This window comes from Raphanus sativus, chromosome 5 (genome assembly GCF_000801105.2).
Source record: "Raphanus sativus cultivar WK10039 chromosome 5, ASM80110v3, whole genome shotgun sequence".
In the NCBI taxonomy this organism is placed as follows: domain Eukaryota; kingdom Viridiplantae; phylum Streptophyta; class Magnoliopsida; order Brassicales; family Brassicaceae; genus Raphanus; species Raphanus sativus.
This window is the reverse complement of record NC_079515.1, coordinates 30,562,459-30,576,352: the sequence shown is the minus strand read 5'-3', so window position 1 is coordinate 30,576,352 and position 13,894 is coordinate 30,562,459. Positions and strand designations below refer to the sequence as shown.

Sequence of the window (13,894 nt, the reverse complement as noted above, 5' to 3'; positions counted from 1 at the left end):
GCCTGGGACGCCAACACATTTTAGGTTCGATCCTCCTGCTATGCGAAACTAAGTCACATTGTTCTATTCACCTAACGCGGATATGAGTCCATGCTTTAGGACCCATTTGAATGTCCAGGAGAAGGAGTCCATCCGCGAGCTTGCGACTCCCCCGGGGATTAGGTCTGGTTCCAATAGTGACCCGGGTTTAACTCTTTCTTTTTCAAAAAAAAAAAAAACAATAACAAAATCAAGAACTTCCATTGTTTCTCAACTAGATTCATAGACTATTTACATATATTACATATTAATTCAAAATAAATTTAGTTTAAAGTCCTAAGAGACCAGAGAAAAAGAAATATACAAAAGAAAGAGAAACCTATACAAAATTAAAGATATCATTCCTAATGAACTATTATAATCAAACCGGGGAAGAAACCGTGGGTCAACTGATAGATAACCGGAGCTTCCAAAACCGACGTCGTTTTAAAGCCCGCTTATTATTTAAACGCGACGAGGATAAAAAAAAATATAACAACCACGTAACAAACTCTTCCCTCGCATCTCTCTCTCCCCCCAAGACTCAACTCAACAAGAAAGAATCTCAATTCTCAACTCAACCATGGCTGACGACGAAGCCAAAGCTCGAGGAAACGCCGCCTTCTCCTCCGGAGACTTCACCTCCGCCGTACTCCACTACAACTCCGCCATCTCTCTATCTCCAACAAACCACATCCTCTACTCCAACCGCTCCGCCGCTCACGCCTCTCTCCGCAACTACGCCGACGCTCTCTCCGACGCGGAGAAGACCGTCGTGCTCAAACCTGACTGGGCCAAAGGCTACGGCCGCCTCGGAGCCGCTCGCTTCGGGCTGAACCGTTTCGAGGAAGCCGTCGCGGCGTACACCAAGGGGCTCCGGATCGATCCGAGGAACGAGGCGCTGAGGTCAGGGTTAGCCGATGCTCAGGCTTCCGCGAAGAAGAAGAAAGAGATGAAGCAGAGAGCCAAAAAGGAGATAAAACTAGGTAACGATGCGCACAAGGAGGGAGACTTCGAAACTGCGATTCGGCATTACTCTAGAGCCATGGAGATGGATTACGAAAACATCTCTTACATCGCGAACCGTGCCGCTCTTTATCTTCAAATGGAAAAGGTATTAATAATCTTTTTTATTGTCAGTTAGGGTTATAGCTAGAGATAATAATCATCAATTTGGTTGGCTTTGATTGGTTCAGTACAAAGAGTGTATAGAGGATTGTGACAAGGTGGTTGAGAGAGGTAGAGAGCTCGGATCAGATGACAAGAACAAGATAGTAGTGGCTAGAACTTTGACTAGGAAGGGAACTGCTTTTGTCAAGATGGCTAAATGCTCTAAAGACTACGAACCTGCTATCGAAGCTTACCAAAGAGCTCTTGAAGTGCACCGTAATGCTGAGACGGTGAGTAAGCTGAACGAGGCTGAGAGAGTTAAGAAAGAATGTGAGAGGGTGGAGTATATTGATCCTGAGATCTGTGATGAACAGCGTGAGAAAGGTGATTGCTTTTGCAACCAATTAATCTTGTGTTGTGTGTGAGAACTATAAAAAAAACTGATATAAAGAGTGTATTGTTTTGTAATGCAGGTGATGAGTTCTTAAAGGAGAAGAAGTATCCTGAAGCGATTAAGCAGTACACTGAAGCAATCAAAAGGAATCCAGAAGATCCCAAGGTAAGACCCGCTTTTGTCATATTCATATGTTTTCCACAGTTTTTGATTTCATATTTTTTTGACTGTTTTGAATAAACGATGTTAGGCGTATTGCAACCGAGCTGCTTGTTACAATAAACTTGGTGCTATTGCTGACGGACTAGCAGATGCAGAGAAATGTATTGATATTGATCCAAAGTTCTCTGGAGGATACATCAGAAAAGCTGAAGTTGAGTTCCGCTTGAAGGAGTGTGACACTGCGATGAAAACATACGTAGAAGGTCTTAAACATGATCCTAAAAATAAAGAACTGCTCGGTGGTGTTTCAAGGTATTAACACATGCTTAAACGAGGTTTATTAACACTTTATCTATTGCTTGGCTAATGTGGTTCTAAAAAATATATTCTGCAGCTGTGTACAAGAAATTAACAAGGCTAACCGTGGTGGTCTTACTCCTGAGAAATTGAAAGAGAGACTGGTTAAGACTCTCTAATGATTCTCATGTATATGTTAAACAAAATCAGGTAGTGAACTTTGGATTTCCTTTTTTTACTTGTGTTTTGTAGGCAAAGGGGATGGAAGACCCAGAGATCCAAAACATCCTCACAGATCCTGTGATTAGACAGGTAAAGAAACATACTTTCATGCTTTCAACTTGTAGATTGTGATCTGTTATTGTGATAGAACTGACTATGTTTGAGGATCCGGATTTGTATGCCTCATTGACAATGTAAACCTTTCTTTTCTCTGAACAGGTAATGTCCGATCTTGTGGAGAATACGAGCGCAGCACAGAAACAAATGCAGAACCCAGTGATTGAGAGCAAGATTCAAAAGCTTATTAGCGCCGGGATCGTCCAGATGGAATAGTCTCAGAAGAGTGGAACCATAAAAATATCCGTTTTTTACAGATTCATTTTTTTCTTCACTCCAACTTGCAACAGTTAGAAGTTTGTGACCGATTCTCATGTTTGATGACGTTTTAGGTGTTACTTACAAACTGTAATCATTCTTTTCAAGCTCTTGTTATAGAACTTTTTCTGACATAATGACACAATGAACTCGTCCTGATTAAATTTGAGTTGTAACATTTCTTTATATTCCAAGAAAACCATTCAGAACAGAGTAACATATGTACACTGATGTAGCTAAGCATTATCTTCATGATCCTTGCTTGGAAGCGAGCTTGTTTTGTCTACTCTTTGAGAATCCAATAGCAGCTTTCTCATCTCTGGACACTCTGTTACAAAGACTGTCTTTAGACACGGAAAAGGTAACCCACAAAGACAACCTTTGAAACCCAATATTATTAGTGCTAAAGCAGCAGATCATTGAATTAGTTCTCGTTGGTCAGGACATTCGTAAGCCATACCTGGACTTGAGAGAGCCTTTTGCGACGCCATGTAACTCCTTCTTTGCACATCATCTTGCTTTGCCTTGAGTACCTCTATGTCTTTTTGCAGCGCCGCTTGATTCTCTGAAAGGCTGTGAATATAACCCCCGTTGATGCAAAGATCGAGAATCAACCTGATTCTCTGAAAAACTTGATTCACCACTTGATCACATGGAATCAAGATCTAGAATCAACCTCCCATGCATTGCTGCCAAGAGAAAGCAATAAGGCCTCACAAAGCGAAGATAAAAACAGCCTATATGTTAGTCACAAAATTTTAGGCACCAATCTCAAATGATAATTCGGGAAAAAACATGGAGGCAGTATAAAATGGTCATATACAAATCCAGTGAACACTCAAGGACACAAAGTGGTAGAAGAAAGGGAAGAACAGAACAATACAAATGATGAGGAATGGAAAAGAACAACGTGAAACAAAAGGCAACGTAATGAGAGGAGTGACATACAAGACATTTGGAAGCTTTCTCTGGCTCAAACATCATACAAAACCAACTTGCAGGATGGTAAGAAACGGAGTCTCGTGGCTTCGTCACCCCATTCAACTTTTTCTTTCCATTCTTCATCTCCATACTCAATGACAAGCTCTTCACCCGCAATACAACTTTGAGAATCCAAAGGAAGCTTTCTCAGCTTCTGACAATCGTTTTGTACGTTGATCAGATTCAAATATGGAAAAGGCAAAGGACTCCAGTAGATACTCACCAGTTCAGGTAAGTCCCACAAGTGTAGATATTCTAGTTTCCTAAAAGGAACAGTATCAACCGTTGCAGCGTTCTCTAGGCTTATTATCTCTTCTAGCTGGCTTGAGTTCCAAACACTGAGATGAGTGAGGTTAGGAGCGAACAGTAGCCACGTCAAATCCTTAAGACCATTGCAACCAGCTATCAAAACTTTGGATAGGTGCGGTAAGCATGGACTTATCAACATTGTGTTCCTCTCTATCATTATCTCCCGGATTCCACACCCTCCTATGAAGACTTCACGGAGATCTTGTATCGATGGCAACGTCAAAACTCTGACTGACTCTTCCTCAATGTACTTAATAGATAGCTTTTGAAGACATCTCACCAACCTGTGAGAGCATAAGAGCTGTTTCAATACCGAACTTGACGTGATCTCTACGGTCAGAACTTCTAAATGTTCCAAGCGTTCCAGCTCCTCTAGTAAGCTCATAGTTGGCCACATTATGAAGTTAAGTAGCTTCAACGTCTTCAAACTCGACAGATTCGATATCCCTGAGAAACCTTCAAGGCACAACATAGACTCCAGATTCAGATGCATCAGCCTTTTCAGCTTTTGTAAACCAACAGGCAAACTCACAATGTTTGACTCTGACAAGTCAAGATATCGCAATGAAACCAACTCTGATATTTGCTCAGGTAAAACTTTGAGATTGACGTTCCATGAAAGATCCAAAACAACTAGTCTTGGCATAGACCGGAAGAATTCACCAGAGATGCTTACAAGACAGCGGTTGTTCTGAAGAAGAAGAGTTGTAAGCTTAGGACACTTATGACTCTCATGTATCTCTTTGATCTTGTTATTCACCAGTGACATCCTTGTCACAAGTTGCCAGTTCTGCACCTTTGGTACTTCGTTCAACCCCACACCAGCTCGTACGATGTAACTTCCTTTATGCTTCTCAAGATCAGATGCTATCCACAGGGCCATCTCTCGAACCACATCATGCATTCTCACGTATGACTTGTTGTCGTACTTCCCTCCTTCCTGTAATAAAGAGGCACACACAAGGGTACCTAGTATCTCATACCCTTGGTTCACAGCTCTTTCTTTACTCTCATACCCATCAATGAACCCTTCACATATCCAAAAGTCTATAATCCTCTCTTTGTCTATTAAAGCATCTTCTGGAAAGAGAGAGCAATACAAGAAACAAGATTTGACATTGTCACCTTCAAGATTATCATAGCTGTACTTCAAGATGGGAAGAATCTTCTCCTTCACGTCACTAAAATCCGCGGCATACGTTTTCAAAACATCAACCGCATGGTACCATTCTTGTGTCGTCTTCTTGCATGACATTGTCTCTCCAATGACATTTAACGCTAGTGGCAAGCCACGGCATGCTCCAGCAACTTTTCTTGCGATCTTGGGAATGTCTGGATGTCTTTCAAGTGTGTTCTGTCCAACTTTCTTCTTGAACAAGTCCCATGCATCGGTTGTAGTTAAACATTGTACCTCCATTGGTTCATGGACCCCCATGCTCGTACATACGCCTAGAGAGCGAGTTGTGAATACTATCTTGCATCCGTTTTGGCTTGTTGGATTAGGGATACCAATCTCCGTTAGATCTACTTTCCTCCATATGTCATCTAAGAGTAACACGAATCTTTTCTTGCTTAGAAAGTTGAATATCTCTAGTGCCTTTTGGTTTTCTTTTTTCTTCTTCCATTCAACACCTTTGTATCCTATCTTGTTGCCGATCCTGTGTTGTATCTTGTGGATTTGTATATCACCAGACACCACAACCCATATGACTATCTCAACCCCATCATGTGTGTCACACAAGTCGACAAGCTTATTGTTGATCTGTGTGAGAAGTGTTGTTTTCCCTACTCCACCCATACCATAGAGACCCATGATCTTAGTTTCATCATCCATGAGGTGGTTCCACGCCTTTTCAAGAACTGTTTCTTGACCAACGACCGTCGGGGTTAAAGGTCTTTCCTCTCCCACAGCTCTAGCAGCTGGACTAGCCACCTCATCAAAAAAACCTTTAGATATCAAGTCTTCAACCGTATTCAACATCTTCAAGACCCTCTTTCCGTAAAGATAGCTCAGTCTTAAGTTCTTGGGGCCAGCACCACTGAAACACAACCTTTCCAGTTCAACATCTCTAGTGCTATATAGACCATTGAATTTAGATTCAATAGTCTTGACTCTCTCAAGCCATACCTTGATTTGATGAAGCCTTTGTAGACCTCCTCCTTCTTCTGCTGCATGGACTTTCCGTAGCAGATCAGATCGCACCGCCTTGAGATCTTCCATGGCTGTCTCCAAAGCCACTAGATTCCTCTTGAGGTTCTGGATATATTTAATTTTGCTGCAGAAGCAGCTACCAAGATGGTTCAGCACTTCCTCGCATGGTGCTTGGATTTGGAGAGAGACACAATTTCCCATCTTGCAATTGATAAACAAAAGACAGATTCACAAATGCAAATTAATCTTGACTTGCAACTAAACTTGCAAAAGGTAGGTAGCATCTTAACTCTCTCCTCCACCTAGTAATTTGGTGGAAATTGTTTAAGTGAGTCAAAGTCTTGCTTTGTAGGGTCATTTTTGGATGGTTGCATCATATTTTTTTTCTGTAATACAGCAAGATTCCAAGAATAAGACAATTGTAGGCGCAAATACAGTCACCATGTCACTTTCATTTATATACTAAACAATGAGTCGCCTCGAAAATTAATTTTTAATTTTAAACATACTAAAACCAAAACATAAAGAGACAGTAGTAGTAAAAGGAAAGAGAAACATACCAATTCAGGTTTCATATATAAGGGTTACCTGAACCTGTATGAAAGTTGGCATTGAAAAAACAAAGTGCAGAGGCTTTCTCAGCTTTGGACTCAAGTAGTTACACATGAGAGATGGATTCAGGATTAAGTGTATGTATGGTATGGAAGGAGTAGGCAAAATTCTTAACTTCAATCTTACAGATTTATAGGCTTTCAAGTATATTAGCTTGAAAGGAGTGAACTTTGCGTACTTCACCCATACATACAGACACGTAATCTCCAACCAATCTTTGATGAGAAGAATCAACCTCCCATCACTGCACAAATAACAAACAAAAACAGAGGATAAGTAACTATAATTATCGGGTGAATGAAAATTTAAGGCAGAGAACGAGATTTGAGTTTGAAATCATTCTTTCTCAGGAAAAAGCAAACTAATTGTCATTGAAGTTTCAGTCTTTTCTTGACTGGATCCTTTGAAGTTCTAAGACAAAACACATTCGATAAAAAAATTTAAAAAAGAAAAAACGAAATGAGCAGGGGTAAAGCCTAAAACGCGAAGCTAAATGAAAACCCCAAATGTTAAAAAACAATGGTAGTACCTGCGAAGCGAGGTTTTATTCTCGATCTCAAGCCTTAACCCTCCATCGAGATTGGGTGTTGTTACATTCAGATCCCTCCCACCCAGTGACTCTCCGGCTCCGATGAGTCGATGACCGATACATCTCTTTGGGTTACGACTTACGTTGAAGATACAGGGCCCCCTATAATAATGGCCCAAATAACTTTCATCTAATAGGGCAGCCCAAGTAACTTTCCTCACAGTTAATCACTGTTGTAACAAATTAGATGACATTAGTTTTAACAAGACGTTAAAGAAAACAGAGCCTTGTCGACAAAAAAAAAAAAGAAGAAAACAGAGCCTCTGTTATTCATCTCTCTGTTTCCATCTTCATTCTCTTTCTTGTTGCTCAAGAAAACAAGATTCCTTGTACATTCATTCCACTTTGCTTACCATACTAGTACTTTCGATCAGACCAGCCCAAGTATATATGGTACAACTCTCTAGACCGTGAAAATCAACGCAATCATAAACACATAATATTAGCAATTACAAACCGGAACTGTATGAACTCTGTGTCAAGTTTTTTTAAGAGTAATGAAATTTTCAGATAAAACAAACAATAATATAGAACAGACATGAACATATCACATATAGCAAATAAGTTGATCAGGCACACAAATCCTTTTGAAAGAGGACTCAAACAGAGGAGCAGACCAATATGACAGCTGAGACAGGTTTTGGAAACCTATTGTGGCTCATTGCTAAGGACTGATGGTACGTAGGAAACGCTCTTTAGTCGCTTCATCTTCCCATTCAACCTTATCTATCCAGTACTGTTCTCCGTTTTTTATGACAAGCTCTTCACCTGGTATGCTGCCACCACTTCTAGATTCCAATGGAAGCTTTCTCAGATTAGGACACCTCCCTATGTTTAATTTCTTTAAACGTGGGAAAGGTAGAGGACTCCAGAAGATGCTCTTCAGCTTTGGCAAATTATACACTTGGAAATGCTCTAGCTTTCGAAAAGGAATGATGGTATCTGCCTCATCTGCGAGAATATCCACAGCTTTTTCTTTGCTGATTATATCTTCTATTTGAGTTGAGATACCAACGGTAAGAACAATAAGGTTTGGAGCGAACAAAAGCCATGTCAGGTCCTTTAAACCGTGGCAATAACTTAAACGCACTGTAGAGAGATTTGGAAAGCTTGGAGTTGTTGGCCTTCTCCTCCGTGATGGCGTTCTCCTCTCGATATTTATCTCCTCCATAGCACTTCCATACATCTCGAGCGTACAGAGAACCGCCATACTTGGAAATGTCAATTTTGCTTTCTCCTTAAGATGTCCAATATATAGCTCATGAATAGCATTAGCTACTCTGGGAGCCTCTAATAATTGATCTGCAACCGAAATTGACCCGATATCTACGGTCACCATTTCTAAATGTTCTAAGAGCTGCAGTTCCTTGATTACGTTGAGATCGTGTGACAATTTATTACGTCGTAGTCGCAGTGTCCTCAAACTCGACAAACTTGATATCCCAGAAATATTCTCCAGTCCCGTTCCCTCCAAATTCAGATATATCAGCTTTTGCAACTCTAGTAAGCCTTCAAACAGACGCTGCATGGCTCCATTCTCTGACAAGTCTAGATATCGCAAGGAGGCCAATTTTGATATATCCGTTGGATATCCATCTAAAAATCGATTATTTGATAGATCCAATACGACTAACCTGGGCATGGACTTGAAGAATTCATCTGAGATATTTCGGATCTCATTTTTTTGGAAGAGCAGAGTTGTAAGCTCAGGGCAGTTGGGACTGCCACGTATGTTTTCAATCTCGTTGTCCATCAACGACATTCTTCTCACAGATCTCCAGCTCTCCACCGTTGGCACTTCACTTAAACCAACACCAGCTTTCACAACACATCTTTCTTTATCCTTGTTAAAATTAGTTGCTATCCACAATGCCATCTCACGAACCACATCATGCATTTTCACCTTTGATTTGTCTTCTCCTTCTTCAATCAGTAGACAAGCCTTGACAAGGGTACCAATTACCCCGTAAGCCTGGTTTGTAGCATTATTTTTACCTTGCTTTTCGTCTATGAATCTTTCGCATATCCAGTAATCTACCAACTTCTCTTTTTCTATTACAAAATCTTCTGGAAATAGAGCGCAATATTGAAAACAAGACTTGATATGGTTGACATCTCCGAGCCTATCGTAACTATACTTCAAAACCATAAAAATATGGTCTTCCATACCAGGAAATCCAGCAGCATTAGAAGCAAGAGTGTCTATTGCTAGCTTCCATTCTTGCACCGTCCTCATGGACGACATGTTTTTACCCATGATATTCAGAGCCAATGGTAAACCTTGACATTTTGCCACAACTTGATATGCGAGCTCACGAATATCTGGGTGGCTTTCTAATGTGATTTCCCCAACTTTAGCACAAAACAAGTCCCAAGCTTCATCACCATCCAAACATTTTACTTCCATTGGATCATGAACTCCCATTTGGCCACATACTTCCCTTAAACGAGTGGTGAATACTACTTTGCATCCGTTTTTCTTTGTGGGAGTTGGGACTCCTATTTCTTTTAGATCAATTTCCCTCCAAATGTCATCCAGTAACAAGACAAATTTTTTATTCTTCATACGACCGTATAAGTCAAGGACCTTCTCGCTTGTCCCTTTTTCTTTCCAATATTCTTTAGTGAAGCCTAGTTGCGCACCAATCTCATCTTGAATCTTCTCGTTTTGTTTATCCTTTGACACCACAACCCAGATTACTTTGTCAAATCCACCATTTGCGCCACAAAACTTATTGTTGATTTGGTCAAGAAGAGTTGTCTTTCCTACTCCACCCATGCCATATAGACCCATAAACTGGGTTCCCTCATCCATGATGCGGTTCCATGCACTTTCGAGTATTGTTTCCTGACCAACAATGATTGGTTGTAGATCCCTTTCCACCACCACATCTCTCATAGGTGGTACGGCCAACGCATTGAGATCTTCAATTAATATGCGACTCGTGAGCTCTTTAACATCTTCCCACATCGAGAAAACCTCTCTCCCGTAACGAAACCTTGACACCAATTTTCTTGAGCAAGCATCACAAAGAGACGAACCTTGACGTGTACAAGCTGTATTCGTCTCATGTGCCTGTTTTTCAATCTTCTCGACAGCAGTAAGCCATACCCCAACTACGTGACGCCTCTGTAGACCTGTTTCCTCGTCCCTTTCCACCCTTGCCAAGACATCATCACGACTTGCCGTCAGCACTTCCATGGCTTTTTCCAGTTTATCTAGATTCTTGTCGAGCCTACAAATATGGTTGACTTCGGCACAAAAGCAGGTACAGAAAAGATTAACTACGAACTCACTTGCTTTTGCGATAACATCAGCCATTATGCAAAACCAGGTAGACTTTTTTTTATTTTGAAGACAACCAGGTAGACGATTTGCCGATCAAAAAACTCAGATGGAAAGATCTTTGGAGTTCGTTGGTAATTTTGTGAATGAGTCCAAGTCGTCTATGTAGCTGATAAGCTGAATCCCACATCGTAATTTAATATAGTAAGCTTCCAATAATATCAATGACTATAATGATAATCATTTCCCAACTTGGTATTTTCTTACGTCCAAGTCGTCGCTGTATTATAGAATCAGCAATAATGTAGAGTTTTCTTTTGTAAAAGAATAATGTAGAGTTTACCAAAGAATAACAATAAACAAAAATGATGCTAGTTGCAGGCTAAGATTAAAGAACAAAACTTAGATTCAAGATTAAAATGGTTCTGCCGTTTTCCGATTTGTTGAATTTTTATTTAAAAAAAAATACTTTCAGTATTCACATCCGTATATAATAACGCAGATTTAAGCAATGCAACTTAAATTCCTAAGAAAAACTCTTCAAGTTAGGGAATTAATTGTAAGTCTCCAGAAAGAAAGCCGTAACTGTAATATGTAATTGCTAAACAGGATCCTGCTTTCTCTGAAAAGAAGACTAATTAACTCTTATATGAACAATAAGCATTTTTCAGATAGTGTTTCTGTTGCCCCTTCACTTTTGATTGCTCTATAGTTTCACCATCCACTCGTTAACACGACGTTAATGAAAACAGAGCCTCTGTTCTGTTCTTCATGTCTCTGTTTCCATCTTCATCATTCTCTTTCTTGTTACTCAAGAAAACAAGAGTCATTGTAGGTTCATGCCACTTTGCTTAACATAGTACGAGAAAACGTTACCAACGTTTAGACACTGTGGACAACAGAGTTCACGTCTTGTAGATTATTATATACATATTTTTTTTATTAGTATAAATATTTGGACATCAAACTCAAAATAGTACATAATTTAGACAACGTGAAACAAGAGTCATTGTAGGTTCATGCCACTTTGCTTAACATAGTACGAGAAAACGTTACCAACGTTTAGACAGTGTGGACAACAGAGTTCACGTCTTGTAGATTATTATATACATATTTTTTTTTATTAGTATAAATATTTGGACATCAAACTCAAAATAGTACATAATTTAGACAACGTGAAACAAACGGAGCACCAATGCAAATACATATATAACAATTGAACAGACATAGTTTTGGAACCAGACGGTCTCGTGTGTCAGTAAATCTCAATCTTGCAAGAATTTGTGAACCAGACTGTCTCGTGTGAATCGTGCTAGATTCTGCGGGAGGTTGTGTATATAAGTTCCATTGAGATAGTTCATTGTGAGGTGGGTCATATGACCCATGTGAAATCAAGGAAAAACAAATTTTACTTGTGTTTTTACAGAGAAAACTGAAAAAATAGTAAAATAAACTTATTGACCCATGTAATATATATGTTGACCTAACGTTGACCCTATTAAACACTTTGGCTAGCTCCGCCAGTAGAGGCATAGACACTGGGAGACGATTCACCACTTGATCACATGACACTGAGACAGAGAAACAGCCTCCCATTGCTTTACAACAGAGAGGGAGAGGGGAATGCCCGAATAAGGTAGTCGAATAATGCTCTCCGAAAACTGAGGTCTTGTATTGTATAGTTATCAATAATTAATAACAATCCCGTTACTGATATTCAAGCCGAGACCTAAACAAACCATCATCGGATCAGATGACCTCTCTATCTTAGTCTCTAACAAATATTATATTAATATAATTATCTTTAAGCAAATAAATTTAAATGTTAAAAAGAAATTATACCAATCAAAAATTGCCAAATTGCATATCATTTCTCAATTGTACAAACGTTTCTTGAAGAAGAGACGTACCTCCTGTTTTTCTACACTTTATCTTATCCTTTTTACTTTTTTCATATTAGTTACGCTGAGGAATTTTCATTTTTTGTTACTGATGCACATGGTCTAGAATAATATCATAAAATTTAGGATATCATATACAAGAAAACGTTAATAAACATTTTTAGTGTTTAAATAATCGGTATGCGAGAATTAATCACATTTTAATAAACTATTTTTCTGTTGACTAAATATTTTTTTAATTATTTTAGAAAAATTATTTTGTTTAGACCGGATTTTTAGAATATTGTTTTCCAAAATTAAAGTTGCTTCATAGATACAATACATATTATGATGTTTCAACTCTTTGCAGTTGCACATATTTAAAAAAGAACTATTTTTATAGGTCTACAAAAAGAAATATTCTTATATTTAAAACATAAATTCAAAGACATAATCCGCGCGTAGCGCGGAGATAGATCTAGTACTCTTAGATAGCCTAATTAAATGCTAATGGTACCATTATATGCACAGAGTAAGCGGTCGATCGTATTGACAGAGTATCGATGCACTAGAACTAGTAATTTTCAAATATATAAAATGATATAGGCACTATTCTGATTGTGAATTGTGGGATTAAAATTTTAAAAAAATTAAAAAGAAATATTAAGAATTTTAAAATATTTTTTTTAGAAAATTTCAAAAATAAATTTTGAAGAAAGTTAAAAAAGTTTTGAGGACTAATAATATAATGTGAGATAGAGAGAGATTCCAGTGGTGTCGGCGTAAACCATAAAACATCGAATAAATCAAACCGAAATTTCTAACCCTAACCCTAGCCGGAACCGGGTCCGGGTCCATTTGAGTTGTAGACCAAAGAAAAAATTAGAATTGAGTGAGAGTAGGTTCGTTGATCGAGAGAATGGAGATGGAGAGAAAGACGAAGGAGATGGAGAAGTTGTGCCGAAGGTGCAAGGGAAGCTACAGAGATTCCTCGAACAACGCTTCCTCTTGCCGTTTTCATCCTTCCTTCTTCGTTTGTCGTCGCCACGACGACCAGAAAAGGTTATGTCCCCCCTGAATCCCTAATTCTATACAGCTCGAAGAATTAGGTTTACACTGATTATCTGTTCTCTGGGGTTGATTTATGCTAACTTTTTTTCATCACCAGGGTCAATTTAAATGGGTATTAATCTGATTCCTTGTTGTGTGTTTATATCACTGCACGACTTAGCAAATCTCATTTACTATTCTATAGTTGAATAATTTAGCTAAGACTATTATGTGGCATCACTTGTCCTGACTAAAGAGTAATTGACAAATGAAGGTACTATGAGTTGGGACCAGAAGATCCACCATACGCAGCCAAGTTCTACGATTGTTGCGGGGCAGAGGATCCTAATGCACCTGGTTGTCTCACCAGCCCTCACATTTCATATGACGACTGATTTTGTCTCTCTCTCTCTCTCTCTCTCTCTCTCTCCTCTCTCTCTCTCTCTCTCTCTCTCTC

General features: G+C 39.2%; 4 protein-coding genes across 8 annotated transcripts; 2 read left to right on the top strand and 2 right to left on the bottom strand.

Moving 5' to 3' along the window:
• Positions 1-478: 478 nt before the first annotated feature.
• LOC108856209 (hsp70-Hsp90 organizing protein 3) lies at positions 479-2,558 on the top strand. Its single transcript, XM_018629971.2, has 7 exons — positions 479-1,132; positions 1,215-1,512; positions 1,602-1,687; positions 1,773-1,996; positions 2,079-2,145; positions 2,234-2,293; positions 2,423-2,558. The coding sequence occupies exons 1-7, from the start codon at positions 602-604 to the stop codon at positions 2,534-2,536; spliced, it is 1,380 nt and encodes a 459-aa protein (XP_018485473.1). The 5' UTR covers positions 479-601; the 3' UTR covers positions 2,537-2,558.
• Positions 2,559-2,672: 114 nt separating this feature from the next.
• On the bottom strand, positions 2,673-7,302 carry LOC108856207 (probable disease resistance protein At1g12290). Of its 5 annotated transcripts, none has more exons than XM_018629969.2 (5): positions 7,162-7,302; positions 3,783-6,876; positions 3,527-3,713; positions 3,039-3,267; positions 2,673-2,906 (listed from the first exon to the last, which is right to left on the bottom strand). In XM_018629969.2, exons 2-3 carry the CDS (start codon positions 6,219-6,221, stop codon positions 3,552-3,554), a joined length of 2,601 nt encoding a protein of 866 aa, XP_018485471.1. In that variant the 5' UTR covers positions 6,222-6,876; positions 7,162-7,302; the 3' UTR covers positions 2,673-2,906; positions 3,039-3,267; positions 3,527-3,551. The 5 variants fall into 5 exon arrangements, with proteins under 5 accessions (XP_018485471.1, XP_018485468.1, XP_018485467.1 ...); XM_018629966.2 differs by having other exon boundaries at positions 3,527-6,406; positions 6,609-6,876; XM_018629965.2 differs by having other exon boundaries at positions 3,527-6,876.
• Positions 7,303-7,638: 336 nt separating this feature from the next.
• On the bottom strand, positions 7,639-10,631 carry LOC108860097 (disease resistance protein RPS5-like). Its single transcript, XM_018634009.2, has one exon. It carries the CDS (start codon positions 10,541-10,543, stop codon positions 7,886-7,888), a length of 2,658 nt encoding a protein of 885 aa, XP_018489511.1. The 5' UTR covers positions 10,544-10,631; the 3' UTR covers positions 7,639-7,885.
• Positions 10,632-13,242: 2,611 nt separating this feature from the next.
• On the top strand, positions 13,243-13,862 carry LOC108859729 (uncharacterized). The gene is made up of 2 exons (XM_018633638.2): positions 13,243-13,449; positions 13,712-13,862. Exons 1-2 carry the CDS (start codon positions 13,307-13,309, stop codon positions 13,830-13,832), a joined length of 264 nt encoding a protein of 87 aa, XP_018489140.1. The 5' UTR covers positions 13,243-13,306; the 3' UTR covers positions 13,833-13,862.
• Positions 13,863-13,894: the final 32 nt, after the last annotated feature.